Below are 27,806 nucleotides of genomic sequence, written 5' to 3' on the forward strand. Positions count from 1 at the left end.
CGGAGTGATGGTTAATTTGCATATTACCATTTTATTAGAGATATTAGAGAGGATTGAGGTGACTTGAGCATTATCTCCAAAGTACAGTTAGTGACCCTTCCTTCTGATTAAGGGTGTCAGGGATCTTCCCTTTTTCTTAAAGAACTCTTCTCCCTTTTAAAGAAAAGAATATTAATTTTCTAATGACATTTTGGTATTTTATCTTCTTGGTCAAGAGCAGATACTGAGGACAGTGGTTTTATATGAGAACAAATCATTTAATATTCATAAGGACCAGAATAGATCCTCCAGACTGACTTACTAAAACCCTAAGGTATGATATCTTTATAAAATGACCTTCAAACTTTAGAAATTCTTAAAAAATGACAGCAGAGCGGACAGTTCTTAGTGTTCTAAAAGGGCCATTGAAATGCTGAGAAGTCTAATGGATTTCTGAAAGCATTGTGTGTGTGTTAGGTACTGCTAAATCAATATACATAACAGTCACTTAAGTGTGTATATTATATAATATAATATTTGGTTAATTATATTATAACTCATATTGTTTCAGAATGTCTTTCAAGTGGAATGCTAAAAATAAGCTGAAGTACTTATAAAAATAGAACCATCAGAAAAACGCAGAAGTATATTATATAGTTTTTTTCAGCTACTCTTAATATTTGAAGTTAGCTATGGACTCTGTCATACACATTATTTTATGAACAAGGAAATACCACATTTCAGAAGCACTTATGTTTGAGATTTATATAAAAAAAAGAATAGCCAGGTTTAATGTTACCAAGTTGTTCTTTGATTCTTTTTATTTATTATTTATTTTTAATTTTTAAAAATGTTTTCATGTGTCTCCTTTTAATCTTTTTTCTTATGAAATTTGGATCATATGTTTTATCTGTTGACATATAATATCATATAGTTAATTTTCCTTTGTAATGTTGCATGTGGCTATTAGTATCCCACCCGTGTTATATTTTAAATGTTCTCCTATTATAATTTGTTAGAAATAATGCTACAGTGAACATTCTTGCATTTTATATTTTTCTTTAAATGTATCTTTGTGAGATATTCCTAGGAGTAATGTTACTTACTAAAATACAAGAATATTCTCTCAGACTTAAGAAATTTGCCTTATAAATAAAATTATAATTTTATTTAGTTACTGTGTATTTTAAAATGTGCTTCGATTCTTGAGTCTAGTAAAAGCCTGTATTGCATTTCTTAGTAGTTGCTTCATATAACGTAAGTAGAATGTCAGTGTACCTTAAGTAAAAATATATATGGAGCACATGAATTTTATATCAAACAGTTGTATTGGATGAAAATCACATAACCAATGTTGGAAAGCTTTTTTAAAAATGCAACAACATTTTTTATTTGCTTAGATGTTCATAACTGGGAAGGTAATACAATTTAAAGTTGTGATTTTTTTTTTTTACATCATTCAAATATATCTCAATCTTTGGTTGTTGATCATCATGGTGGAAGCTGATTGCTGATTTTTTGAAAAAAGAAAAAAGGGCCCAGCCAATGTAGCTCAGTGGGTTGAGTGTTAACCTTGGATCGATTCCAGGTCAGGGCACATGCCTGGGTTGTGGGCTTGATCCCCAGTGTGGGGCGTGCAGGAGGCATCCGATCAATGGTTCTCTCTCATCATTGATGGTTCTATCTCTCTCTCCCTCTCACTTCCTCCCTGAAATCAATAAAAATATATTTTTTTTAAAAAGGAAAAAAGGGCAGTCTAATTTCCTTGGATATGATTACAGCTTTAAGGTATATGATTGCCCTTGAAAAGTGATAATTTTTTAAGAACTTGTGTTATTTTATCAATTGCCAGGTGAAAAATAACCAAAAGGGTAATTTGTATTTTATGAATCTCGATAAAAGGTAGGGAAATAGTTTTGTATGACTTGATGGTGAAGAACATTTAATCATTATTTGCATGGCTCTAGCTGGGTGGTTGGGTGTCATCCGTACAGTAAGGTTGCAGGTTCCATTCCTGGTCAGGGCACACACGGGAGGCAACCAATCCATAGATGAAAGCAACGGTGAAAGCAGTACATAACTTTTTCCCTATTGTTTCTTTTTTTAGATTTTAACATTTGAGACCAAGAACCCGATGGAATTAGCAGAACGTTTGCGCTCTGTTTGTGGGAATCAGAGTAATGCCTATGCCCGCCTGCTGGAATACCGCCTGAATGCCTTGCGAGGACTGTGGAATGCCCAGCGCCAGCTGGCCTTGGAAGAACAGCATGAAAGGGAAAGTTCGGGTGATGAAGAAACGTTGGCCCTGCTCAAACGCCAGGGCTTGTTGCAGCAACCCGAGCAAGCTCCCTTCACATCCCGGATGGGGCTCCTGCTGGTCTTCCCCCTTATTCAGTCCCAGAGTAGAACAGACCCCTCTCTCTGTAACATTACTGCTGAGGTGCTATTGAACTGCCTTCGCGACTGCCAGCCTTTGAGCTTGACCAAGGAGCCTGCTGACTGTCTCAATGGAATTGAAACTTTGCTGTGCTCTTGGCTAGAGGAAACTTCTGACACAGGCCGACATATCCCTCATAAGCAAAAAGAAAATGCTGCTGCTGCCCTGGTGGCTTTGGCATGTGCCAGGTAAGGAAAATCAAATGTACCACTTGGTGACCTTGTGACTGCTGTGCTGCCTAGGTTGGGTGAGTGAATCAGAGAGCAAGCGTATTTGATGGGAGTCTTAGCATTCAGAAGTCCTCCTCTGTCTTCAGTATTGAATTTCATGGCCTTGACAGTACATAAGATGCTTTCTCACCAAAACTTGGCACCAGCAGCCTGAGCTGGAACCTAAGTTCAAGTTTTTGCTTTCTGTTGTACCATGGGAACAGCTTGAACAGCTTGAACTGGAGAATCAACACTTGCTATTATCTACTCACCCCTGAGATGATTAGTGTTTTCCATCAGGTAGTTCATGGAAAGTGTTCTATCTGTGTTTCTTCTGGAAGGACAGTTAAAAAGTTTATAGAGCTTTAAAAATTTTTTATGTGTATTTATAAGGAGTGCATTAGCAGGTGAGTGGGTTTTTACTCACCTGGACTCAGTCACACTGACTTGGTCACAAATTATATTTTTGGACCCTGATGTTTGCCTCCATCATTTAATCGAAAGATCTCTCTGTATATATCAAGATTTAATAGTGTGCTGTTCTTTGTATGTAAGTTGATGTTATTGATCCACTGTCAATAGGAAAAGTGCTTGGAGTTACTTTTCTGGGAGAAGATTTCTACATTCTCCTGCCCAGTATCCTGTATGATCACTGGCACACATTTGTGAGAAAAAAGATTCACTACCCTTGCTTTCCTCTAAGCTGGTTGTCTAGAGACCATTGTCTGACAGATTAGTGTCACTATTTGTCCTTCTTCTTCAGAATTTTTTTGATTGGGTTCTTTTCTTTCTTTTAAAGCCAAGAGTATGTGAGAAAATTCTTCTTGGAGAATTATGAAGTTCTTAGCAAAGTTTACATGAGAATGAGAGGGGCAGACAGCTAGCAACAAATACATGTATAAGATAATTTCAGAGAGGGGTAGTCACTGTAAGTGAACAAATCAGGCTATTTTGATAGAGAATGGCTAAGTGGAGGTGGGGGCAGCATTAGCTAATGATACCAGGGAAGGACTGCTGGAAAGGTGACATTTGAACTGAGGCCTGCATGATGAGGAAGAGGCAGCCACGCAACAAAGCCAGTGACCGAGTTCCAGGCAAGAGGAGCCGCAGTGGCATGACTCTGACGCTCCTTCTGTGCTTCGGGGAGTGAGGGGACAGCAAAGTCAGCAGGGTAGCTGGAAGGCAATGGTAGAAGGAGAGGAGAAGATGAGGTTTGCAGATCACGTAGTGGCTTAGGAGCCATGGGAGGAATTTTTCTTAAAATCTGATTGAGTCCAGCAAGTAAATAATACCTTATAGCTAGTTTAAATGTTCCAGTGTACTTTTGCCCTTTTATTTTTTTTAAATATTTTATTGATTTTTTACAGAGAGGAAGGGAGAGGGATAGAGAGTTAGAAACATCGATGAGAGAGAAACATCAATCAGCTGCCTCCTGCACACCTCCTACTGGGGATGTGCCCGCAACCAAGGTACATGCCCTTGACCGGAATCAAACCTGGGACCCTTCAGTCCGGAGGCCAATGCTCTATCCACCCAGCCAAACCAGTTAGGACTGCCCTTTTATTTTTTAACCTCACTACATCCCAGGAAGGTATCCTGCCCTATTGGACAGATGAAGCAGTAAAAATCCATAGGAGTTAGGTGACAGGACTGAGATGGTATAGTAAGTGAGTCAAAGCCAGGTTTCAGATCCATGTGTCCTGACTCCCACCTTGTGTTTTTATACTCCACTAGAGGTCCGATGCACGAAATTCATGCAAGAGTAGGCCTTCCTTCCCCCGGCTGCCGGCACTGGCTTCCCTCTGGCACCCAGGACCTGGGCTTCCCTTGCAGCCCCGGCTTCGACTTCATCTGGAAGGTGGTCAGGAAGGATGTCCAGCCTAATTAGCATATTATGCTTTTATTATTATAGATCTGTTGCCTCCCTGTCTTATACTGGTCTTTGTTTTTGTTTTAATTTTTTAAAAATATATTTTTATTGATTTCAGAGAGGAAAGGAGAGGGAGAGAGAGATAGAAACATCAATGATGAAAGAATCATTGATCGGCTGCCTCCTGCACGCCCCCCCACTGAGGATTGAGCCCACAACCTGGGCATGTGCCCTTGACCGGAATCGAACCTGGAACCTTTCAGTCCACAGGCCGACACTCTTTCCACTGAGCCAAACTGGCTAGGGCTAGTCTTTGGTTTCGATTCTTTGGTTTTATACTCTATCTGCTGCCTCTCTGTCTTATACTGGTTTTTGGTTTTGATTCTTTTGATAGTGAAAGGGGCAATTAAGAGGAGGACTCTAGGCCTACTCAGTCCATTAGGTATTCCATTTCTTTGGGGTTTAGGCATGTGATACCTAGCAATTAAAGCCTTGGCTAAGAGAATAAGGCAGCAGTCCGAAGTCACCCATCTGATACAGGCGATCATTTAGATCAGGAAATGTTCTTATGGTGATTTATACTTGGGATTTAGCCAAGTAAGTCTTGTGCATCTTAATAGCACCTTCTTTTAGATCCTGCTGATCATTTTATGGACTTCCCAGATCCTTCAGCCTTGGGAATCAAAAGGAAATCAGGTAGTGGTGACCTCTGAAGTATTATAGTCCCAGCAAGGGAAGCTCTCAGTATAAAGTAGTAATTATTTGAATATATTCCTTTTTTGATATGATGGGCTTCAGTGAGATGTATGTAAAATGGATGAACCTAACAAAGACATTAAAAAATTAATCCTGGAAATACAGTTAGACTTTAAATATAACCTCCTATGAAATCTCTCCTCTAGACTAGAGAATGACTTGATGAAAATAGTATCCAAGAATAATAGTCATATGGCCTTTGTACTGAGCCTTATGTTTTGAACTTTTGTGTTAGGGGAAATTATCTACCTTTACAAATGCAAGAACATTATAATTGACTGTTCAGGTGGTGCCACTCACATACTAAGCAAGTATACTTTGTACAACACATATGATTGGCATAAGCAGATAGACACATTTGGAACTTTTCCCATTTGGTTAATAAACTTAACATTAACAACCTTCTTATTTGACTTCAATTTTGATGATTTTCTGTTCCCTCCTTTTATTTTTAGGGGATCATTGAAAACTTTTGTCCATACAGTTCATCTATTACAGAAACAGACTGATCTAGGTTACCTGCCTGTAGCCGATGTGCTGTATAGGTAAGTTGTCACTTTGGATCCTTACCCTCCTTCTACACAAGGGAGATTGTTTATAAGGTCTCTTTTAATAAGTAGATTGTTAGACTCTTATCAATTAACTTATAGCTGGTTTAAATGTTCCAGTGTGCTTTTGCCCTTTTATTTCTTTTTACAGAGAGGAAGGGAGAGGGATAGAGAGTTAGAAACATCAATGAGAGAGAAACATCAATCAGCTGCCTCCTGATAAGAGTAATTGATAAGAGTCTAGCAATTTAAATGATTCATATATTTTTTGTGGCTTTGTTTTTAATTATCTTAAGCCTTATAATGACATAATTTACAATTTTGTGTTGATGACCTGTTCTCTACTTTAATCCTAATGAGCTGGCAAAATCACACACATATATAGTAAATGGATAGCTGTTCAAGACAATCCTGAATTATAACTTAGTCTGACTTAAAGGATTCACAAAGTTTGCTGCTATATCTTGTCAAGCACCTGACCTTAAAGATCATCTATAATATGTAGACATGTTAAGTACTTTTTATTTGATATTATACATAAACCACACTAAAATGCCTTTCATTCAGTAAAAGGCAACAGTTTAGATACAGGGAATTTTATTAAATTGGCATAGTTGGGACCAAAAAGACACAATGGTCACTGCAAGCTTATCTGCAGCCCTTGCCTTTTAACAGGCTGATGAACACAACTTGAAACACAAGCAAGTCTTGCAGGTCTAAGAGACAGTGAAGGGATTTCTTCAGAATTTAAACATATTAATACAACCAGTCATATAAATCTAAATATAAACCAGTCTCCTACAGGTTTTGAGATGTCACTCACCACCTCTGTGAAAAGTTGAATACTACGAATCAAGTCCAATCATATTTTTAGAAGAGAGGACAGTGATAACGCTTGCTGAACCAAAATTACCGTTAAAGTTCAAAAAGCTGACCATATCATTTAACCACAAGCCAATCTTATTTAAATCAGGACTACACAAAAGAAATGCTCTATTGGCCATTCATGATCTGAATTCTGGTGTATGAGATCAATTTAAATATGGTACACATAAAAATGTCATGAGAGATTTGTAATAAATAAGGCAGTGGCCAACTATTAGTCATTAGTAGCTTTTTTGAGATAAGCTACCAAGTCTGCCCTTTCTGCACTCTTCTTAATGCCAGTGAAGATCACTTTTGTTCAAGGGATGTACTTCTTGGGATTCTCCAACTATTCCATCAGTTTAGCCTCTCCCCAGGTGATACCTTTGTTCTTGTTGGCATCCATGTAAGAAAATCCAGGGGCCTGGCCTATCTTTCACCCAAATAGACCATGGAGATTTGGCCCTGTCTTGTGCTTGCCTCCCATTTCTATAGTATGGCACTGGGCACACTTCTGAACAACACTCTTCTTGCCTTACTCAACGTCACCCATTTTTAAATCTCTTGTTATTCTCACCGGACATGGAGGTTCCCACTTGCAAGCCAGACATTCGCTCTCTAAATCCAAGGACACATCCCACCACACCCAAGTCCGATTCATATATTTTTACATTACAGTTTACATTCAGTCCTTGTTTGTATTAGTTTTAGGTGAATAGCATAGTGATTACACAATCATATACTTTACAAAGCGATCCTCCTAAGTAGACTGGCACAATACTTAGTTATTACAATATTATTGACTATATTCTTTATGCTATACCTTACATCCCTATGACCATTTCATAACTACCAATGTGTACTTCTTAATTCTTTCACTTTTTTCACCAACCTTCCCTCTGGCAGGCATCAGTCTGTTCTCTGTCTATGAGTCTGTTTCTATTTTGTTTGTTCATTTATATTGTTCTTTAAGCTTCCACATATAAATGAAATGATTCATATTTTTAAATAAGTATATTATCATATCTCTTTGAGAATTTTGTCGTCTTCTTTGAAAGTGTTCCTAGAGCATGTTATTTATTTAATTTTTTAAAATATATATTTTTTATTGATTTGAGAGAGGAAGGGAGAGGGAGACAGAGATAGAAACATTAATGATGGGAGAGAATCATTGATCGGCTGCCTCCTGCATGCCCCCTACTGGAATCGAACCTGGGACCCTTCAGTTCGCAGGCCAACACTCTATCCACTGAGCCAAACCATCTAGGGCATGTTATTTTTCATTTTTGTGGGCTTAAAAAAATTGCAGTAGCTTGTAATTAATTCTTATTGTAGATTTTGAGGTGATATGTTAAGGTGTAGAGAAGAAAGATAAAATCATAATCTTTTAAATATATACTTTTTATTGATTTCAGAGATGAAGGGAGAGGGGGAGAGAAACATCAATGGTGAGAGAATCACTGATCGGCTGCCTCCTGCATGCCCCCTACTGGGGATCAAGCCTGCAACCTAGACATGTGCCCTTGACTGGAATTGAACCCAGGACCCTTCAGTCCTCAGGCTGACACTCTATCCACTGAGCCAAAGCAGCTAGGGCTCATTCATAATCTTATTACCCAAAGATAACCACTCCTAATGCTTTGGTATACGTGTTTCCCAATTCATATCTCTCTCTCTCTCTCTCTCTCTCTCTCTCTCTCTCTCTCTCTCTCTCTCTCTCGTATATATAAAATATATACATTTTACACACAGCTGTAATTTTATCATAACATTTCTAAAAGCACTGCTTTGTAAATTTTCAGTATATAAAATATATCGTGAATTTCATTTCAGATGTATAATGTCTTTGTAAACCTGTTATAGTTTTCTGCTTTTTGAGATGGAAGGTGGACTTTTATTTTCTTGCCAAAATGGATAGTTTTGGTGTGTTTGTGATTCTCCAATTCCCTTTTTAGGCTGTTGCTTTTGGAAGGGGGGCCTGGATCCCCCTCCTGTTTGCTTGGTGGCAAACACATAGTGTCATGGGGATATGAAGACATGTTGCCTGCACCAGATAGTAACACTGGCTCCAGTTCTGAAAATAAAGGTAATGTAAGGGTTTTGGTCCTCTGATTGAAATTAAGATGTGAAAAGAACGGTTTAAGATAATTGTGGCAAACAGTTTAGATATAAGTCTGTGTTCCTTTTAATTAAAGAGCTCAGGATTCCTATACAATGTGTTCATTGTCTGCTTTATCGGTCACAGTATAATACAAGCTGATACTCAGTGAGGTAAGAAAATGGATAGGTTTTACTAGCGCCAGGAAAAGGTATCATCCATACACTTCTGCAAAGAGCCATGAATTACTTAAATTGGTTCCTGGGTATTTGAGTTTGGGCATGGGAACCTTAAGTTGAATTTTTATGCCCATGAATAGAGTATCAGGTCTTTCTGCCTGATACTGTTTCTTTTAGTAATTTATTGTGTGTGTGTTGATGAACCCTCTCATCCTAAAAGCAAAACGATGAGATTGTTCAAGGGAGCATGAATTGTTAAGTATCTTTTTTAAACAAAGTAGGCTGGATTAAAATGTTTTTACAGTTTCACAAGTATTACATATCAGTTTATTCTGTGACCTCAGTGAAAATGGCAGAAGCTCTCTTAATTGACTGCACCTAACTGACTTGCCGTTGAATTCAGCCTCTCTGTTAGCTGGGTAGACATGCTGTCCAGTACCCTGGCACACCCATGCTGCTCTCTGGTAGAGTTTCAGGCCTGCCAGGAGTCCACCTTACTCCCAGACCTGTTTGTTATTGTAATAGGTACTTATTATGATGATTATATTGTTAAATATTACCTTACCAATGAAATAGGAGTTCCAAAAATGATTACCCACTTTAACTCTTTGTTTTTTGAGGAACCACTAAGTACAAATTACACTGGTCTCAGGTTTAGTATACTGGTTTTTAAAGATAACAGCGTACTTAGTACTACTTTGAGTGCAGTGACATTGGATTCTCCTAAAATGACAAGTAGTAGACAAACTCCACTTATACATAGTGAGTGGAATGATTATGAAAATAAACACTGAAGGGCTTATTTAAATGCTTTTTTAAAGACCCTCTTTATAAGTTAGTAAACCATTTACTATCATATAGAGATACAATGTTTATCTTAGGGGAAGATATAGCTAAGGGGAAACATAGTTGCTGTTTTTAAATAGAAGAGCACTTTTGTGCTGTGTTGCTCCAGAAATTAAAATTAGGACCTCTGGATGGAAAATCCAAAGAAGCAGATTTTAGTTGAATGTATTTATTAGTATGTGAGAATAATATCATTTACCATTATGGAACACTGGCTTTGAACTTGAGTGCAATATGGGTATTAACTTGTGTTATCTCATTTAACCTTCATAGTAATTCTTGAGGTACACATTATCCTCATTTTATGGATGAAGAAACTGAAGTTCAAAGAGGCCCAAGGTCAACTAATAAGTGCCCAGAACTCTTAAAAGCTCACGCCTTTTTTACTATAAAATCATATCTTTTTTTAAAAAAATATTTCTTTATTGATTTTTAAGAGAGGAAGGGAGAGGGAGAGAGAGATAGAAACATCAATGATGAGAGAGAACCATCAATCGGCTGCCTCCTGCACAGCCTCCACTGGGGATCAAGCCCACAACCCGGGCATGTGCCCTTGGCCGGAATCGAACCTGGGACCCTTCAGTCTGCAGGCTGACGCTCTATCCACTGAGCCAAACCGACCAGGGCTCGTATTGTATTCTTAGTCATTTCAGATTAGAATTAGGAATGTGTAAATTGGGACTCAGTATTTTTGCTATTTCAAAAAAGAAAAAAACATTTGGCAGGCAAAACCAGGTTGTCCTGCTAGTAACTATCTGACCTCCTTCCCTGATCTTGGTCCCTGACCCTACATGCATTTTGGATGTTTGCTTTGGGGGTTCTAGCCATCTTCCCTGGAAGTCACATCGAAGCACTTACTTTAGAAGTGGGAGATTATCTTTCACTCAACCTCCTCTAAAGAAAAAGCACATTTATAATCTTATTAGAAAAGCATTTAGCCCTAGCTGGTTGGGCTCAGTGGATAGAGCCTGTGGACCAAAGGATCCCAGGTTCAATTCCGGTCAAGGGCACATACCGTACTTTCCGGCGTATAAGATGACTGGGCATATAAGATTTTCCTGGGTTAAAAAGTCATTTTATACACCGGAAAATACGGTATATTGGACTATATTGATGGGATTAGATATAATGGATTAGATATATTGGACTACCGTATTTTTCGGTGTATAAGACTACTTTTTAACCCAGGAAAATCTTATACGCCCAGTTGTCTTATATGCCGGAAAATACGGTACCTTGGTTTCAGGCTCCTCCTTGCCTGAGCCCTGGTCAGGGTGTGTGCAGGAGGCAACCAGTCAATGTGTTTCTCTCACATCGATGTTTCTCTCTGTCTTTCCCTCTCTTTTCCACTCTCTGTAAAAGATCAATGGAAAAATATCCTCGGGTGAGGATTAACAAAAAGACAAAAAAAGAAAAAAAAGAAAAGAAAAAGAAAAGCATTTATATAACTTACTTATAAAAAATGTTTCAGATGCTGACTTGGGACGCTGTCTCACTGCAGACGGTCTTTACCTGTATACTACTAACTCAGTTGGAAGAGGAGTGAGCAAACTGGGCTCTGGATTACATGGTACTCTCAGGTGAGTGGCATGGAATTTGCTGAATTATTTGGCTGGAACATTTCCTCCTTATGTAATCCTCTGTGAAGAAAACATGGGGGCGCATGCTGACTCTCTATAGACTGACTAATAATAAGTCTGAACACATTCATGTGATTCTGGTTTTCTATTATTGTCACCCACCCCTCTCATTCTGCTAGGTCAGTGGTCGGCAAACTCATTAGTCAACAGATTGGCAAACCGCGGCTCACGAGCCGCATGTGGCTCGCGAGCCGCAGTTTGCCGACCGCTGTGCTAGTGCATTTCAGCTTTGTTTTGGCTCTAAAGAGTCTGATAGCCCTAGGATCATTGTTTTAACCAGATGTTCCTCTATAGTTAGAATTACTATAATATTAGTTTCTTCTCCATGTTGATAGATGGACATTTTTTTCTAGTTTAGTTTCTTTGTCCTTGGATTTGATCTTGGATTAGCAGTGATTTTCAGTTGGGATGTAAGATCGATGAATTGCTGACAAAAGAAACCACAGTTTGAGATCCTTTTATATATTTAACTATATAGGGGCCCAGTGCACGAATTCGTGCACCTTAAAAGGAACTGTGGGCTGCGAGGCTGCGGTGGGCACAGAGGTGGGTCTTGGCCCATCCTCCGCACCCCCGCCCAGCCCCTCCCACCATGGCCCCCAGTCCTCTCTCTGCTGACAGCCCTGCTCCCGCCACTGCCGCTCCCAGGTGCTGCCGGCGCCAGCCCCGGCCCTGCTCGCACCCGCTGACAGCGCGGAGCGATTGGGGCTTGCGCCAGCAGCAGGTGCAAGCAGGATCGGCACCATCAACGGGTGCGAGTGGTGGCTGCTGCCCCGATCGCCCCTCAGGAGCAGGGGGAGGTGGAGAAGCCCTCAGGGGTAATTGGGGCTGGCAGCAGGTGCAAGTGGGGCCGGTGCTGGCAGCGGGTGCGAGCGCTGGCCGGGACCATGGTACACGGGAGCAAAGAATTTTCAGTAACCACCAGAGGCTTTCCCCGATGACAACGACTGGCGCCCCGCCTTGGTCTGGCGCCTCCACTCACCTGCTCCACCATCCCACAGCGGCCATCGCCCACCATGTTCCGCCCTCTGCCGCCTGCTGCTGATGCCTGCCATGTTCCACGCACACCCCCTGGTGGTCAGCGCACGTCATAGCAACTGGTTGTTTGGTTGTTCAGTTGTTCCGCTGTTCAGTCTATTTGCATATTAGGGTTTTATATATACAGATTAGACCTTTTCCCCAACTTGTTTTTCTCTTCACGAGTTTGTTGTGAAAAGTTAATATTTGCCCTAATTTTTCAGTCCAAAAGCTAATGTAATATATTCACTCACCTTCAAATTGTTTGCATACTTAGCCATTTAAAAACATTAGGCTTTTAAAACATTAAACATTCAGGAAAATTTTTTTGTCTGTTGTGGCTTCAGACCCAGCCAGGCAACCCAACCTAAGTACCTTTCTTTTCCTACAGAGGTTTTGTATACTGCCGGAACGAGGAGCTGGAACCGGGATGGGTTGCTTTTGGCAGCGGCAGTCTTCTCCACCGGCCTGTATCTTTTGATAATAAACCTCACTCCCTTTTCCAGGTCATTGACCAGAATACCCTTCAGGTAAACAGAAAACCAAGGCATTGTCTTTACATTTTGGAGACAGTAAGGGAAGTTCTTCAGAAGTAATAACACAATTGATGTAGTTTCCTGCCAGAGTGCATCCTTTGAATTGTCATTGTCTGGGCATTCTGTTTTGTTTTGTTTTTGTCTAGTGTCTAGACTTTCTCACATGGTTTGAGTGAATGTGCTCCCTAAGAGTTTATAAAGCCAGCAACAAATTTTTCTTTACTATTAAAAAAAATTTCTAGAGAATCAGAGATGGTATAAATGCCAGCTGCTGCTTCTCCTCCTTCTTCTCCTCCTCCCCCTCTTCCTCCTCCTCCTCCTCTTCTTCTTTCTTCTCTTCTTCCTCCTCCTTGTTCTCCTTCTTTTTCTTTTTCTCCTTTTTTTTCTTATTATTATTGCCAGATCTGTTCTGGGAAGACATCATTTCCCTATTCAATTAGTTCTAAACAACCTTTCTGAGAGAATGGGAGCTTTAAAATGAGTTTAGATAGAGTCATTGTGTGAGATGGATTAAGAACTCATCTTTACTGCTCTAATAGCACTCTAGCAAAGCACTTGCTGCATCATACCGAAAGTACCTGCTCTTGTGTCTAATCCTCCCCAAGACCATGCACACCTTTAGGTCCAGAGAGAGCCTGTTTTACTCACCTTTGTGTCCCTAGAATGTAGTATGTCCTAGCATGTGACTGATGATGATAAAGTACAATGTCTGTGTACCAGGCCCTGATCTAGGCAATTTACATACACTTGTGAGGTGTAATGATGGCAGTTTCATCATAAACATAAGGCAAATGATGCTAAGCACATTGCAAATAGTGTTTATTGTTGAATGGAGGAATGTAGCTCACAGAGGTCAAGGCCATACAATTATAGCAACATGAGAACTTGAATACATGGTTCTCAGCTCTAAAATTTGAGTTCTTTATGCTATAACTTTCAACCAAAATTGAACTGGATGGTTAGAGTTCTCATCTGTGGAGTGGTTGCCCTGAGAGTAGTTACATCCAAAATTTAAGTGGGATGTTGCATCTCTCTGTCACTCAGTTGTGTCTTTCCTGGAGAGCAGAGACTGAATCTTGTTCACCATTGTGTCTCCAAAGCACATAGAAGGTGCTCAATAATTGTTAGATGAGTAAAGTGAACACATTAACAAATAGATGCCCAATTGCCTTTGTTTCTTATCACTAATGCAGACAGATGATAATATCTCCTATATTTGTTTGAAATAAAGTTATAAGCCTGGGAATTAAACAGATGTTAAATCTTGGAACATGGTTCACATTTGAAGTGATGTCAGTTTCCCCTGTGTTGTTGCAAAAACTCTGATATTATCCAAGAAAGCAGTGTTGTCACTAACTAGATACGTGCATCAGAGCAATTTGGGGATAGCTTAGGCCAGTGGTCGGCAAACTCATTAGTCAACAGAGCCAAATATCAACAGTACAATGATTGAAATTTCTTTTGAGAGCCAAATTTTTTAAATGTAAACTTCTTCTAACGCCACTTCTTCAAAATAGACTCGCCCAGGCCGTGGTATTTTGTGGAAGAGCCACACTCAAGGGGCCAAAGAGCCGCATGTGGCTCGTGAGCCGCAGTTTGGCTTAGGCCAATCAGTAGCTGTCAGCTTTCTAAATTTCCTGGCACAGTAAGTTTCAAAGTGTGGTTACAGCAATTAAATGACTTTAACTTTTGACGTAGACAAAACAGATCTGGAAAAAATTCATATGAAATTAGTTCAGGGTTCAAAAGTAATCTTAGGAAAACTAGTGACTCACCCAGAGGTGGAGCAACTGAAAATTGTTCTTACTGTACCCTGAAGGCATCTGACCTTCTCTAATTATGTTTATTTTGGGATTTTCAGTTCTGCTCCTACTCTTGGATTTTTAAAAAGCCAAGTCAGCAGTTTTCTTAGTTCTCATTTTCTCTCATATTAAATGCTTTTCTCTGGCAGTAAAAATTAGTATGTAACTTCACATTTAATGTGAAATAATACAAAACTATTCATTATGCTGAAACCAAAGGATGTTTACTAGGTAGTATTAGAAACACATGCCTTCATTTCTAATATAGAGTATTGGTGTTTGTCTGTTTCCTCTTGATGGAACTTGGTGAATTTCAGTAGCCCTCATGTGCTAAGTTAGGATCTTGCATGTGCCTTCATTTTTTTAAAACTTTTTTTCTCTTTCCCCCTTCTCCCTATTCTCTGCTTTCCCTTTTGCCTTTTCTTCCTTCCATATTTATTAAATAACTTTGAGCTAGACTTTGAATTACGTGCTAAAGATATAAAGATGAATGAGATATAGTTCATGTCCTTTAAATATAATTAGTAGTCTTAAATTCATTTACTAAGAACATTTCAGAAGGTATTATTTTTCTGAAATTTTGTGTTTTTTTTATTTTATTTATTTATTTTTTATATCTTTTATTGATTTCAGAGAGGAAGAGAGAGGGAAAGAGATAGAAACATCAATGATGAGAGAGAATCATTGATTCGCTGCCTCCTGCAAGTCCCCTACTGGGGATCAAGCCCGCAACTCAGGCATGTTCCCTTGACCGGAATTGAACCTGGGACCCTTCAGTCCACAGGCTGATGCTCTATCCACTGAGCCAAACCAGCTAGGGCTGAAACTTTGTTTTTAATAAATGTTTGATAAAACACACATGGCAGAGTCAAAATGTTTAGTAAGTACATTTAAAAAAAATGTAATTTGAATTAATCTCAAGCATCTTTTTATCTGTTGCATGGCCAGTTGTATGAACTTTTATGTTTTTGTCATGTAATTTTCATATATTATTCTTAGGGATAAATATCAGGTTTATTTTGCCCAGAAAGCCTATTGAATTCTCATCTTGGAATTAATAATATTAATGATGAGCTGATAGAATTAATCAGAATTTATGTCACACTGATGAAGTTTTCCTTCTTTTTGTGTCCAGGTATGTCAGATGGTACCAATGCCAGCTAATCATCTCCCTGTTGGCAGCACTATGAGCACCGTGCACCTTTCTTCAGATGGTACTTACTTCTATTGGATCTGGTCTCCTGCCAGTCTGAATGAGAAAACACCTAAGGGACATTCTGTTTTCATGGACATTTTTGAGCTTGTGGTAAGTTTTACTTTCTCACTTTGTGTATTGAGAGACATTTCTGTTTGCTTTCTTTTTATATTGGTTGACAAAGGACCTAAGAAACTTGGAGTATGTACAATGTGTTTACTCTTACCTCAAAATTGATTTTTCTCTTGGATATCTTTAAAGGTTTCTTTGTTTGGAGTTGTATGGCCAAATAAAGTCTAGCTTTCTAGGCCAATTTGGCAAGAGAATGGAGATAACAGTAGTTAAAGTGTAGATAGTGGAGTTTTTAAGTAGAAATGATCAGGGGGCTTGTTGGAAATGTGGAACTAAACTGCAATAATAAGATTGGGTCTATTGATAGGTTTTGGAAGTCCCTGAAAAAGATGACAATTAAAATTGTGAGAAGACAATTATTTATTCATTAGATATTAGCAGGCTGCCTGAGAGCCAGGCAGTGTTTTATCTGGATGGTGGGAATTCAGTGATGGGCAAGGTGGATAGGATCCTTGCTCAAATGGAGTTTGTATTCTGGCTGGCTAGTTGGGTGGGTTGGGATAGTGATGGTGGAAAGACAAAAAAAAAAAAAAAAAAAAAGACAAAAACTATAAACAAGTAAGCAAATAAGTAGATAAGATAATTTTAGGTAGTGAAGAAAAAGTTGTAGTTAACCAGATGAAGAAGTTCATTAGAAGGGTAGGGAACATTCAAGGAAGAGGAGACCACAAGTCAAAGGCCCTGTGGCAGGAGTGAGCATGCATGTTTCAGGAAATGACAGTGAGCTAGAGTGACTGGGATGCAGAGAGAAGAGCTTGAGCAAGAAGAGGCTGGGGGCCATGGCAGATCTGCACTGTCCAGTGTGGCAGCCGGTAGCCACACCTGGCTGTTTAAATCTATATTAATCAGAATTAAATAAATTTAAAACTTTAGTTGCTCAGTTGCATTAACCACATTTTTAGTATTCAGTAGCCATTGCGACTGGCTAGTGGTCACCATATCGAACAGCGAAGACATAGAACATTTCCATCATCAAAGACAGTTCTATTGGACAATACTTATCTAGATTGTATTTGCAAAGACTTGTAAAGGAAAAATTGCCCAAGCCAGGTCTGTGACCAAACCTTTTTTCATGATGTGATTTACAGCCTCCTTCTGGGAAGAAATTAGCATTCCTGAAAATAAAACAAACATTCAAGCCATTTTTCTAATGAATTTTAATAGGGTTAAAACTTGTTCTGGGAAACCAGTCATCCATCCTGCCAGCTAACAGTCAGTCAGGAACCTAGTAACCGTTCACCAGACATTCTTTTCCAACTAGTTTCTCAGTATTCTCTAATCATTATCTTTTCTTGTCAAATGTCTCTGCCAGGGTGAAAGTCTGCATTGATCTGCTAGAGATTGTACTACTTGAACCTGTGTTCAGAATTAAATTGTCAGAAAATCTGTTTTGTTTTGTTTTGCTTGTTTTTAAACACACTTACAAGCTGGTTAAAGGACTTAGGTTTTTATCCTAAGTGTAATGGGAACACATTGAAGAATTCTCCCTTTCCCTGACATGCTTTTGTTAAATTAAAAGAAAAAATTGTATAAAGAAGTATGTGTGCATGGATTTAAACTTTGGGTAGCATATCCAGGTTCATACCGAGAAGTGAGAATCCCTTACCCCATCCCCTGCCAGCGCTGGTTTCAGTTTTTTGTTCTTTGTATCTCCAAGTAAATGGCTTACATTGCTGTTTCTTGACTATGAACTCCATGTATTGTATGTTGATTTCTTTTTGCTGTGATAGATGAGGATTTGGCTTAGTTTTTACTCTTTTATTCTTCCTAATGTATTTACTTCATTCATTTTTAAATATATGTATTTTTATTTATTTCAGAGAGGAAGGGAGAGGGAGATAGAAAAATCAATGATGAGAGAGAATCATTGATTGGCTGCCTCCTGTACCCCCCGCCCCCCCCCCCCCCAACTGGTGATTGAACTCGCAACCCCAGCATGTGCCCTGACCAGGAATCCAACCATGACCTCCTGGTTCATAGGTTGATGCCCAACCACTGAACAACATGGACAGGCTTTATTTCATTCATTTTAATTCCTCTTTCAGTTGTGTTTGTAGCTTATAATTACGCCTTTATTTCTTGTTCCTCAGCTCTAGGCAGTATCTCTTGTGCGTTTACTTTAGAAGATGGAGGTGGTAGTATCCCTTCTTATCTTCAGTGTGGGAAAAGCCAAAACTAAAAGTGTTTTCAGGGGAATCCCAAGAAGAAGAGAGTTGCTTAGGAAGTCTTTGGGATTGGAGGAATCAGGTGTGGTGCTGTGCCACTGGGAGATGGGGTTGTAGGTAAAAGTTGATAAAAGGAACTGCCCCGCCCTGCCAGTGTGGATCAGTGGATTGGTGTCATCCTATGCACTGAAAGGTTGCTGATTTGATTCCCAATCAGGGTACATGCTTGGGTTTCAGGATCGATCCCCGGTAGGGGGCATGCAGGAGGCAGCCGATTGATGTATGGCTCTCACATCTACTTTCCCCTCCCCCCCCCTTCCTCTTTCTCTAGAATTCAATAAAAATATATATTTTTAAAAATCCAAGAATGTCAAACAAAGGACACTGGTCCAGATTAATGAAGAATGCCCACACCATGGCACATCATCCTGAAACTTCAGATTATCAAGTATAAAGAGAGGATTCCAAAGCTTCCAGAAATAAGTAAAATCTTATACAAATGATATAGAGTTAGAAAAGCACCATGTTATTCAATAGTATTACTGGATATAAAAATGGAGCAGGGCTTTCAAAATTTTGAGGGAAATTGATTTCCAACCTAGAAGTCATTAGTCAACAACCAAAGTATCAGTCAAGTGTAAAGACAACATAAAGGTATTTTTAGAAGTATAGCTATACAATCAAAAGCCCATAACTGCTCTGGAGGAAACAGAGCTACCAAAATAGCCTCTCCCAGTGGCATGAAATAACAAGTTGGGGAAGAAGGAGCCTGCTGTAGATGAAAAGAACAACCTTTGGATCATCTTTGGAGTCTGAATCAAACAAACAAACTGTAAATTAAAAAAACACCTTTGGAGACAATTTGGAACTTGAATATAAATTGAGTATTCGATGAAACCATGGGGCTATTCTTAATTTTTTTAAAAATATATTTTATTGATTTTTTACAGAGAGGAAGAGAGGGATAGAGAGTTAGGAACATCGATGAGAGAGAAACATCGATCAGCTGCCTCCTACACACCCCCTACTGGGGATGTGCCCGCAACCAAGGTACATGCCCTTGACCGAAATCGAACCTGGGACCCTTGAGTCCGCAGGCTGACGCTCTATCCACTGAGCCAAACCGGTTTCGGCACTATTCTTAATTTTTAAAAAAATATGTTTTTATTGATTTTAGAGAAAGAGGAAGGGAGAGGGAAAGAGAGAATCATTGATTGGGTTGCCTCCCATATGCACCCCATCCGGGGACTGACCCCACAACCTGGGCATGCACTCTGACCAGAAATCAAACTAGTGACCTTTTGGTGCACAGGATGATGCTCAACCAATCAACTAAACTACACCGCCAGGACTCTTAACCTTTTGCACTCGGATGTCGAGTGTGACTCGACATGGTTAACATCGGTAGCAGGAATCGAGAAAAAAGCAAGCGAGTGCAAAGGGTTAATTTATTTTTAAAGTATAATAACAGTATTGTGGTTCTATGAGAAAATATCTGTTTTGAGAGATGTGTAGTAAAATATTCAGAAGTGGAATTACATGATGTCTGGGATATGTTTTAAGATGCATGAGCCAAAAAAGAGGCAGATAAGTTAAACAGGTGTGGCAATATCTAGATTATAGTTGAATCTGGATGATGGGTATATGGAAGTTCATTATACTACACTCTATTTTTGCATATGTTTGAATTTTTTCCTCATTAAATAAAAATTTTTAACTACCGCTAGTTTAGAAGCTTCTAAAATGCTGACTTGAGAAGCTAAACATAGCTATCTGGCTTACTGCCTATGATACTTTCACATCATGGAGCACTGTGTAGCCATTAAAAAGTATGAGGCAGATCTGCATAGACTGAAGTAGATTGATTTCCAAGTGGCATTGTTTAGTACAAAAAAGCTGTATTTGCTGCCTGCTGTGTGTTGAAAGTTGGGGTAGGAGGCTGGTTCTTTCTGCTATTGTCCTCCTATATTAGCAGCTTTCCTCTCTCAATGGACCATTTACTACAGCACACAAATACGTTAGAGCAGCTCTCCAACTGGTGGTCTGGTCCACGAGGTCCAGAAGTTTGGCGACTGCTGCGTTAGAAGATATCCTGTCTTTAAAAAACAACTCCCTTGACCCATACCTGCCTCCACTCCCCTATTTCTGGTGTCTCTTTACAGCAATGCTCTTCAAAGAGTTATTCTTACTGTTTTTATGTTCTTTCTATTCTCTCTTGAACCCACTTTATTCAGTCTTGTATCCTTATCATATCACCAAAACAGCTCTTCTCAAATTCACCAGGGACTTCCTCATTAATAAATTCAAGGTCAACTCTTAATTTGACTTGACCTTTTAGGAGTTTTTAATGTGGTTTACCACTCCCACATTCTTGAAATTGTTTTCATTTGCCTTGTGGGACACCCCATAGGACTTCTGTCACTGGTTGTTCCTACTCAGTCTCATCTTTCTTCCTTTTCAACTATCACATGTGCCAGGACCTATTTTCAGGGCCCCTGCTATCTCTCTAACTTGCTCATAGATCTCATCCTGTCTTATAGTTTTAAACACCTCTATAAACGGATGATGCTCACATTTGCTTCTTAGCCAAAGCCTGTCCCCAGAACTCTAGATGGGTATCGATGTGGGTGTTTATTTGTATATGCATAGAATATGAGACTTTTCCTGCCCCTCCCATGGGTTTTCCTGTTTCAGTGAATGGTATCTGTGACCTGCCAGTGCTGGCCAGAGACCTTTGGTGTCACTCTTGATTCTGCTTTTTTTCCTTCCCAAATTCTATGTCCAGTCAGCAGATGCTCCTGCTCTACCTTCAAAGTGTATCTCAAATCTTACTACGTCTGTAAAGGTGCTGCATGATTTGGGCCCCTTCTTCACCTATCACTCTCTGCACCAACCACACTCCCTGCTCTCATGCCACTCTAGCCACAACTGGCCTCCTTGCTGACATGCCCAAATACCCAGAGTGCTCCCATCTGGGGACCTTTGTGCTGAAACCCTACAGATAACCACATGGCATAGTCTCTCACTTTTTAGGTCTCTGCTCAAATATCACCTTATCAGAAAGACCTTTCTTACCAATCTGTATAAAATATTTCATGTAAAATAAAATCATGTCTCTTTTTATCTCTTTTGCCCTGTTTTATTTTTCTTCATGGCTCTTATTTTACCCGTTATTTGCTAATTTCTTCACTGTCTCCCTTGCCTAGAATGTCAGCTATAGGAGGGTAGGGATTTTGGTCTCTTCTGTGTACTGCTGTGTCCCTAGGTCCTAGAACACTGCCCAGCACACAGTAGGTGCTACTCTGCACAGCTCCTTCCTGGCTATGCTCCTGAGTTTGCTTGCTTTCTCTTGCCTCTTCTGTTACCAAATTTTTACTTTGTATTGCTTTGCTTTTTATTTGCTTCTTCTAAGCCTTGCCACTTTGTACTCCTATTCCCTTTTATCTCTATACCCCACAGCTGCAGGCCAGCCGTGGCCACCTTTATTGGTGGCACCAGTTTCTGAGACTCCAGCCAGATCCAGGAGCCTAGGTCTGGAAGGGGGCGTGGGATGCAGAAGCAGCATGAGATATATGTGAGAAATTTGACAGCAAATGGAAGTGGAGAAAAGGGATGGTATTTCCATGGGCCACCAAGCTTGTGTTTAAGATCTAGAAACCTGTGAATATTTGAAACCAGTAAGTTAATAGAGAGGGAGACACTGGCAATGAAGGAGCAGACAGAATTAAGGGAACAGTTAGAGAGGAGGCAGAGGTGGAAGACTTAACCTTAAATAACACGAGGCGAAGTGCTTCTTCCTCTGAATTAAGAGGAAAGGAACAATAATGAGGCTGAAAACAAAGATTCTTGAGTTGGAAGAGAGATGAGTATGAGCAGCTTACAGTAAGTGGTCTGGATCTTCGTTGCAATAAAGATTGCCAAGTGGTCTGCTTAAAGTCAAGCTCAAAATTGGTAAAGGAATTTTGAAATCATCACTCCAGGGATTTTGCTGGGGAATAATCAAGTGATGAATGAGGACCTGCCAAGCACCAGCAAGGATCCAGTTGATGTTGGCATATATTTTTAGCAAACAAAGTCTGCCTTTCTCTAGGACTGCTCTTCCAGTGCCCAAGCAGCTGGGGCTAATGTTAACTGCTGTTAATGCAGAGTTTGGGTTTTAGCCACTAATTTGATTTCAAGAAGACATTACCCTCCTAGTTGTACTTCATATTAATAGTAAATCAAAAACTGATTTGTTTTCCTCTCAGTGTACTTGTACCTGTCAGATGCTTGTAATTAGTGAGAGCTGCCTAAGGAATTCAATATAAGGAATTTTAATCAACGACCTTTTGTAGAATTTATTAAACTTGGCTCATTACTTTTAGAAACTGGGTTATTATGAAGAATGAAAGCTCTCAAACTTTGCGTGGCCTTTCCTTTGTTTTCAGGAGTTTCTGTGGAGCACTTAGGTTTTGAGGTTTACCCCTACTCAGGTACAATTTTTGGAAATGGTTTTGCACAACTAGATAGTGCAATTCTCAAATAGAAACTTGCTAACTACATGGAAATAGATGTCATTTAAGGATCTCTTTTTTCTTTAAATATTAGGTTGAAAATGGTGTGTATGTTGCCAGTCCACTTCAGGAACGCACAATTCTAATGAGAAAAGAGGGTGAGTCTGCGAAAAGCATTAATGAGATGCTTCTTAGCAGACTTTCCCGCTACAGAGCTTCCCCATCCGCTACGCTGGCCGCCCTCACTGGCTCCACAATTTCCAACACACTGAAAGAGGACCAAGCAGGTATGCTGCCCTTCACTTACCACCTGTTAGCTTGGATAGCTCCTTTCAGCTAGATATCTATAATTTAAGATTATTTTTAGAGCAGTTCTAGGTTCACAGCAAGCTTGAGAGGAAGGGACTAATATTTCCCACATACCGCCTGCATACACATGCATAGTCTCCCTCATCAACATCCTGCAGCAGATGGTATAGTTGTTACAACTGATGAACCTATGTGGACAAATCGTCATCACCCAAAGTCCATCATTACCTCAGGTTACATTCTTTGGGTTTGGACAAATGCATAAGAATAGGTAGCCATCATTATGGTGTCATAGAGAGTAGTTTCACTGCCCTAAAAACCCTTTGTTCTCTGCCTATTTATTCATCCCTCCCCATCCCCAAATGCTGGCCATCCCTGATTTCTTTCTTTCTTTTTTTTTTAAAATATATTTTATTGATTTTTTTAAAGAGAGGAAGAGAGAGGGATAGAGAGTTAGAAACATTGATGATAGAGAAACATCGATCAGCTGCCTCCTGCACACCCCCTACGGGGATGTGCCCGCAACCAAGGTACATGCCCTTTACCGGAATCGAACCTGGGACCTTTCAGTCCGCAGGCCGACACTCTATCCACTGGTTTCGGCCATCCCATAATTTCTTTAATTATCTTCATAGTTTTTCCTTTTCCAGAATGTCATATAGTTGGAATCATACAGTATGTAGACTTTTCAGATTGGCTTCTTTCCCTTAGTAATATGCATGAAATTTCCTCCATGTCGTTTCTTGGCTTGATGAATAATTAGTGAGAGCTGCCTGTGGATTCAGGCAATAGATATATTTTTTTAATATTGTAAGTCTGCTTGAGCCAGACTGACGACTCATGCCAGGGAGCAAGACCTCAAATGCTCCCCAGGCAGTACTTTTTATTGAGCAGTTGCAGTGCACCATACAAAAGCACTTTGCTTTACATAATTCACCTTTTTGTCTCTTTCCAATCATTGCCCATTTTTTAAAAATTCCAAACTAATACATGTTGTTGGCTATGGATATGAATTAGCATGAATCTGTAATAATTTAAAACAGCTTTATCTTTAACACTAAACACCTTCTCATTAATTGATTTTGTGTTTAGCACATGCTTCATAAATGTAAAAAGCTCATATTTAACATTGTCTCCACCAAATACAATCTTGACCAAGCAAGAGGCAAACCTCCCACAGCAGAGATTGCTCTTTCTAGAATTTCATTTAGTGTTTGTACTTTAATATTTTAGAATGGATGATACATTTATAGAGTTTGAAAACTAAAAACAACATAAAAAGTTATATGTAGAGAAATCTTGGTGTATTCTATATTTTGCCCCCAACCTGCCCCCTATAAGTAACTATATTAATCTTAATCTTTACAGAGTTCTTTATGCAAATAAAATTAAAGACAAATTTGTGTTCTTATTTCCCTCCTATTCTTAATAAAAGGTCACCTACTAAACACACTGTTCTGTACTTTTAAAGCAGGCGTTCTTAACTGGGTGGGATAAACAATCTCCCCCATGGTTTTAAATAACGTATGTATCCATCATAATTTTCATCAAATTTTTGAGGTTATCTATAGCCCAGAAAAGATTAAGAACCGTTATTCTTGAAGAGTTTACAAATTCTGTACCAACTACGGTATGTGAATTTATACCAAATCATCAACTGTAGTAAAAAATAAGGGTAGAAAAAAATGGATCTGGATTAATGTGTTTAATGAATTTTATGCTTTAATTCTTTTATATATTGAAATGTTAGGAAGAGAAAATATTTGTGATTAATTCATTATGAGACTATCAAATTAAATACTTACTAGTTTATATTAGAATTTAAGAATGATACTATTTTATTTCCACAAGTCTCAGGAGGCTTGAAGCCAGGCTAGGGAGCCAGAAGATCATTATTTTATCCTTAGCTTGTTACTTCCTGTTCTATTTTCTGAATTTGGGTATTTTCTTGTATGAATTTGGGGACCCCTTATTATCTTCTGATCTGTTTTGCTAACCAAATTAATGTGTGTAAAATATTTCTACTCACCACTTTCATTCTTTTCATCAGCAAATACTAGCTGTGGGCTACCCCTAAAAATGCTTCGGAAGACGCCCATATATACCTGTGGCACATACTTGGTGATGCTGGTCCCACCTCCAGGGGGATCAGGCAGCTCTGCCACCCGGTCTCTTTTTGGTGGAACAAGTGGTTTGTCGTCTTTAAAAAGTAAGTGAATTTTATTTTTGACATTTCTTCTGTTTTGTTGTCAACTTTGTTGACATTTGGGTTGTTTATACTTCTTGGTTATTTTGAACAATGCTAACATTCATGTACAAGTTTTTGTTTTTATTTCTCTTGGGTTTATACTTTGGAGTTGAATTCTGGGTTAAATGGTAACTGTATGGTTACCCTTTGGAGGGACTGCCAAACTGTTTCCCAAGGGGACTTCACTATTTTCCATTTCATCAGCAATGTATAATGACTCCAATTTCCCTATATCCTTACCAACATTCATTATTTTCCCTTTTTTTTTTTTTATTATAGCCATCCTAGTGGGTATGAAGTGTATCTCATTGTGGTTTTGATTTGTATTTCCCTAATGACTAATGATGTTAAACATCTTTTCTTGTGCTTATTGGCCATTTGTATCTCTTCTTTGGAGAAATACCTATTCAAGTCCTTGGGACATTTTAAAGTTGGGTTGTCTTTTTATTGACTATTATTAGTCTTATGAAACTCTTTTTAGTCTTCTTGACATGGCTTTTTCTCTCAATTGAAATTGGCCCCGTTTGATTAAAGGAGATCTTCACTGGGCTATTTTTTCGCTAGGATATAGCTTACACAGGGAGTCTATTTTAGATCAACAAATCAATAAATACTGAAATTCCTTCTGTGTTCTCTTCCACATTGGTCACTCTGGGGCGGGGGGGGGGGGGGGGAACGCTACTCAGCAAGTAGAAGTGTTGTTAGCCTTGAGGAGCTCATAGGCTGGTTGGGAGAAATGATGTAGTTGTGAGAAACAACCGGAAAATGATATGCGATGGTGTAGATGGTGTATCAGTGCCTGGACTGTGGGAAGCCGATAAAAATGCTGCAGAATCAGAAAGAAAGGGTCATTGAGGGGTGGGGTGGAAGGGAGTGACTAAATGAGGTCTTGAGTTTAAGTTATGAAAAACGGATATTATTCATATAACTGGCCAAGTGGGGGGAAAGGCATATGCATGGTGAACATATGCATGGTATAATGAAAAAGATTTGGGCAAGATCATTTTAAGCTGTGCAGGACAGACCAGTAGAAAATAGAACAGAAACAAAGGGCACAGTCAGGCATGATGAGGATCTGGATTCCTAGGGTGATGGGAACAAGAAAAACAAGCTCAAGTGACACAGGGCTCGAATTTTATGTTTGAAAGCGGGGGAGAAAATAATGTCAATAGCATTTAGTGCATATGAGCTGGTATAGATCCTGGACATATTTTAACTTGTTTATTCTTCACAAGAACTGAATAAGATTGGTACTTTAATTATCTCCACTTTGCACATGAGGAAACTGAGAGGTTTAGTAAATTTCCCAGGATCACACAGAAGTGGCAGAGCTGTAATTCAAACCCAGACACCTAGAGCCATGCTTGTTGTCGCTACCTTATCCAGTGTGAAGGGAAAAGGCCAAAGCGTCTCCAAATTTTAGAGTCCCTGCCTGGAAGGACAGCAATCGAGCTGTTTGTGTCCACTAACCTTTATTGAGCACCGACTATATGTAAAGTATTTCTTGTAAATGTTACCTTGTGGTGTTAATGATCATAACTCCTTTTGCCAACCTATATTGAAAAAAGCCTTTATGCAAAAGTGGCCATTTAAAAACCACTTTCAAAAATATGGTTCACTATACAGATATTTTGTCACAGTTTTCTTTTTGTGGACTTAATGTGTATATTCTGTCTCCTCATTGTTACCATCAATAGACAACAAAAAGGGGTGATTTTTATGACAGTCTGGTTAAGAGTCTCAAGTTTAAACTTTGAAAGTATACTGACCACCATTTTAAGGCTTATTAAACAGCTTAATGTTTGTTTCCGAAGTCCTAGCCTCTAGCTTGGTGTACAATATTTCGGATGGTCAGTTCACAAGTCGGGCCGATCTCATAGATGCTGCTGGAAGCTCACTGGGGCGTGGTGCTCTTGTACCAGGATTGGGTAAGAACTAAATGCCCACATCTCCTTGGAAAATTCAGAGTTTTAGCAGTATCTCTCAAAAAATCTTGCCAATTTCCTGTGGTATTCCAGTTTCCTGTAAGGAAAGATTTTTTTAATACTACTGTTTAATGGGCATTAATATAAGAAATTGCTATGTGAAATTCCTCTGCATAAATGCTGTTGAAGATACTGTCCATTAGGTTGTGTAATGATGCCTATAACAAACTCTTCAAAGTTCATGCAATTAAAAGGTTTATGTCCTGTGAGGAATTGGGATACTTCTTATTGTTCGAAAATGAGCATTATGTAATATTTTTCTCTCTGCCTTGGCTCCTAGGAAGTTCATATCTTAAGTTCTGGGCTTAGTTACTAAGGCTTTTATTGGGTGTTATGTTAACTAGTCCTATTATATCCAGATTTTAATGTAAGCCATTTAGATCTTTTTGGGAATGAAAAAGGTCACTCATAAGTCAGTTACTGAGAACTGTCTCTTCCATGAGACTTATTCATTTTTCACATAGGAGTTAAGCAAAGTAGAAATTGAATCCTGCCTTT

The 27,806-nt window shown here is 39.2% G+C and overlaps 1 protein-coding gene and 1 pseudogene across 6 annotated transcripts in view; one reads left to right on the plus strand and one right to left on the minus strand.

Moving 5' to 3' along the window:
• Positions 1 to 27,806, plus strand: part of HECTD4 (HECT domain E3 ubiquitin protein ligase 4) — a 153,112-nt gene that overhangs the window by 37,493 nt on the left and 87,813 nt on the right. For all 5 annotated transcript variants that reach the window (XM_079762554.1, XM_079762556.1, XM_079762555.1 and 2 more), the window contains exons 2-10: positions 2,087 to 2,604; positions 5,707 to 5,796; positions 8,619 to 8,749; positions 11,258 to 11,366; positions 12,835 to 12,973; positions 15,917 to 16,087; positions 22,861 to 23,053; positions 25,126 to 25,284; positions 27,138 to 27,251. In XM_079762554.1, the coding sequence (XP_079618680.1) occupies positions 2,087 to 2,604; positions 5,707 to 5,796; positions 8,619 to 8,749; positions 11,258 to 11,366; positions 12,835 to 12,973; positions 15,917 to 16,087; positions 22,861 to 23,053; positions 25,126 to 25,284; positions 27,138 to 27,251 (1,624 nt within the window). The remainder of the gene's footprint in view (positions 1 to 2,086; positions 2,605 to 5,706; positions 5,797 to 8,618; positions 8,750 to 11,257; positions 11,367 to 12,834; positions 12,974 to 15,916; positions 16,088 to 22,860; positions 23,054 to 25,125; positions 25,285 to 27,137; positions 27,252 to 27,806) is intronic.
• LOC307094066 (cytochrome c-like) lies at positions 5,803 to 7,216 on the minus strand (annotated as a pseudogene). Its single transcript has one exon. The product of its transcript is annotated as a cytochrome c-like (transcript).

This window comes from Cnephaeus nilssonii (genome assembly GCF_951640355.1).
Source record: "Cnephaeus nilssonii genome assembly, chromosome: 22".
Lineage (NCBI taxonomy): Eukaryota > Metazoa > Chordata > Mammalia > Chiroptera > Vespertilionidae > Cnephaeus > Cnephaeus nilssonii.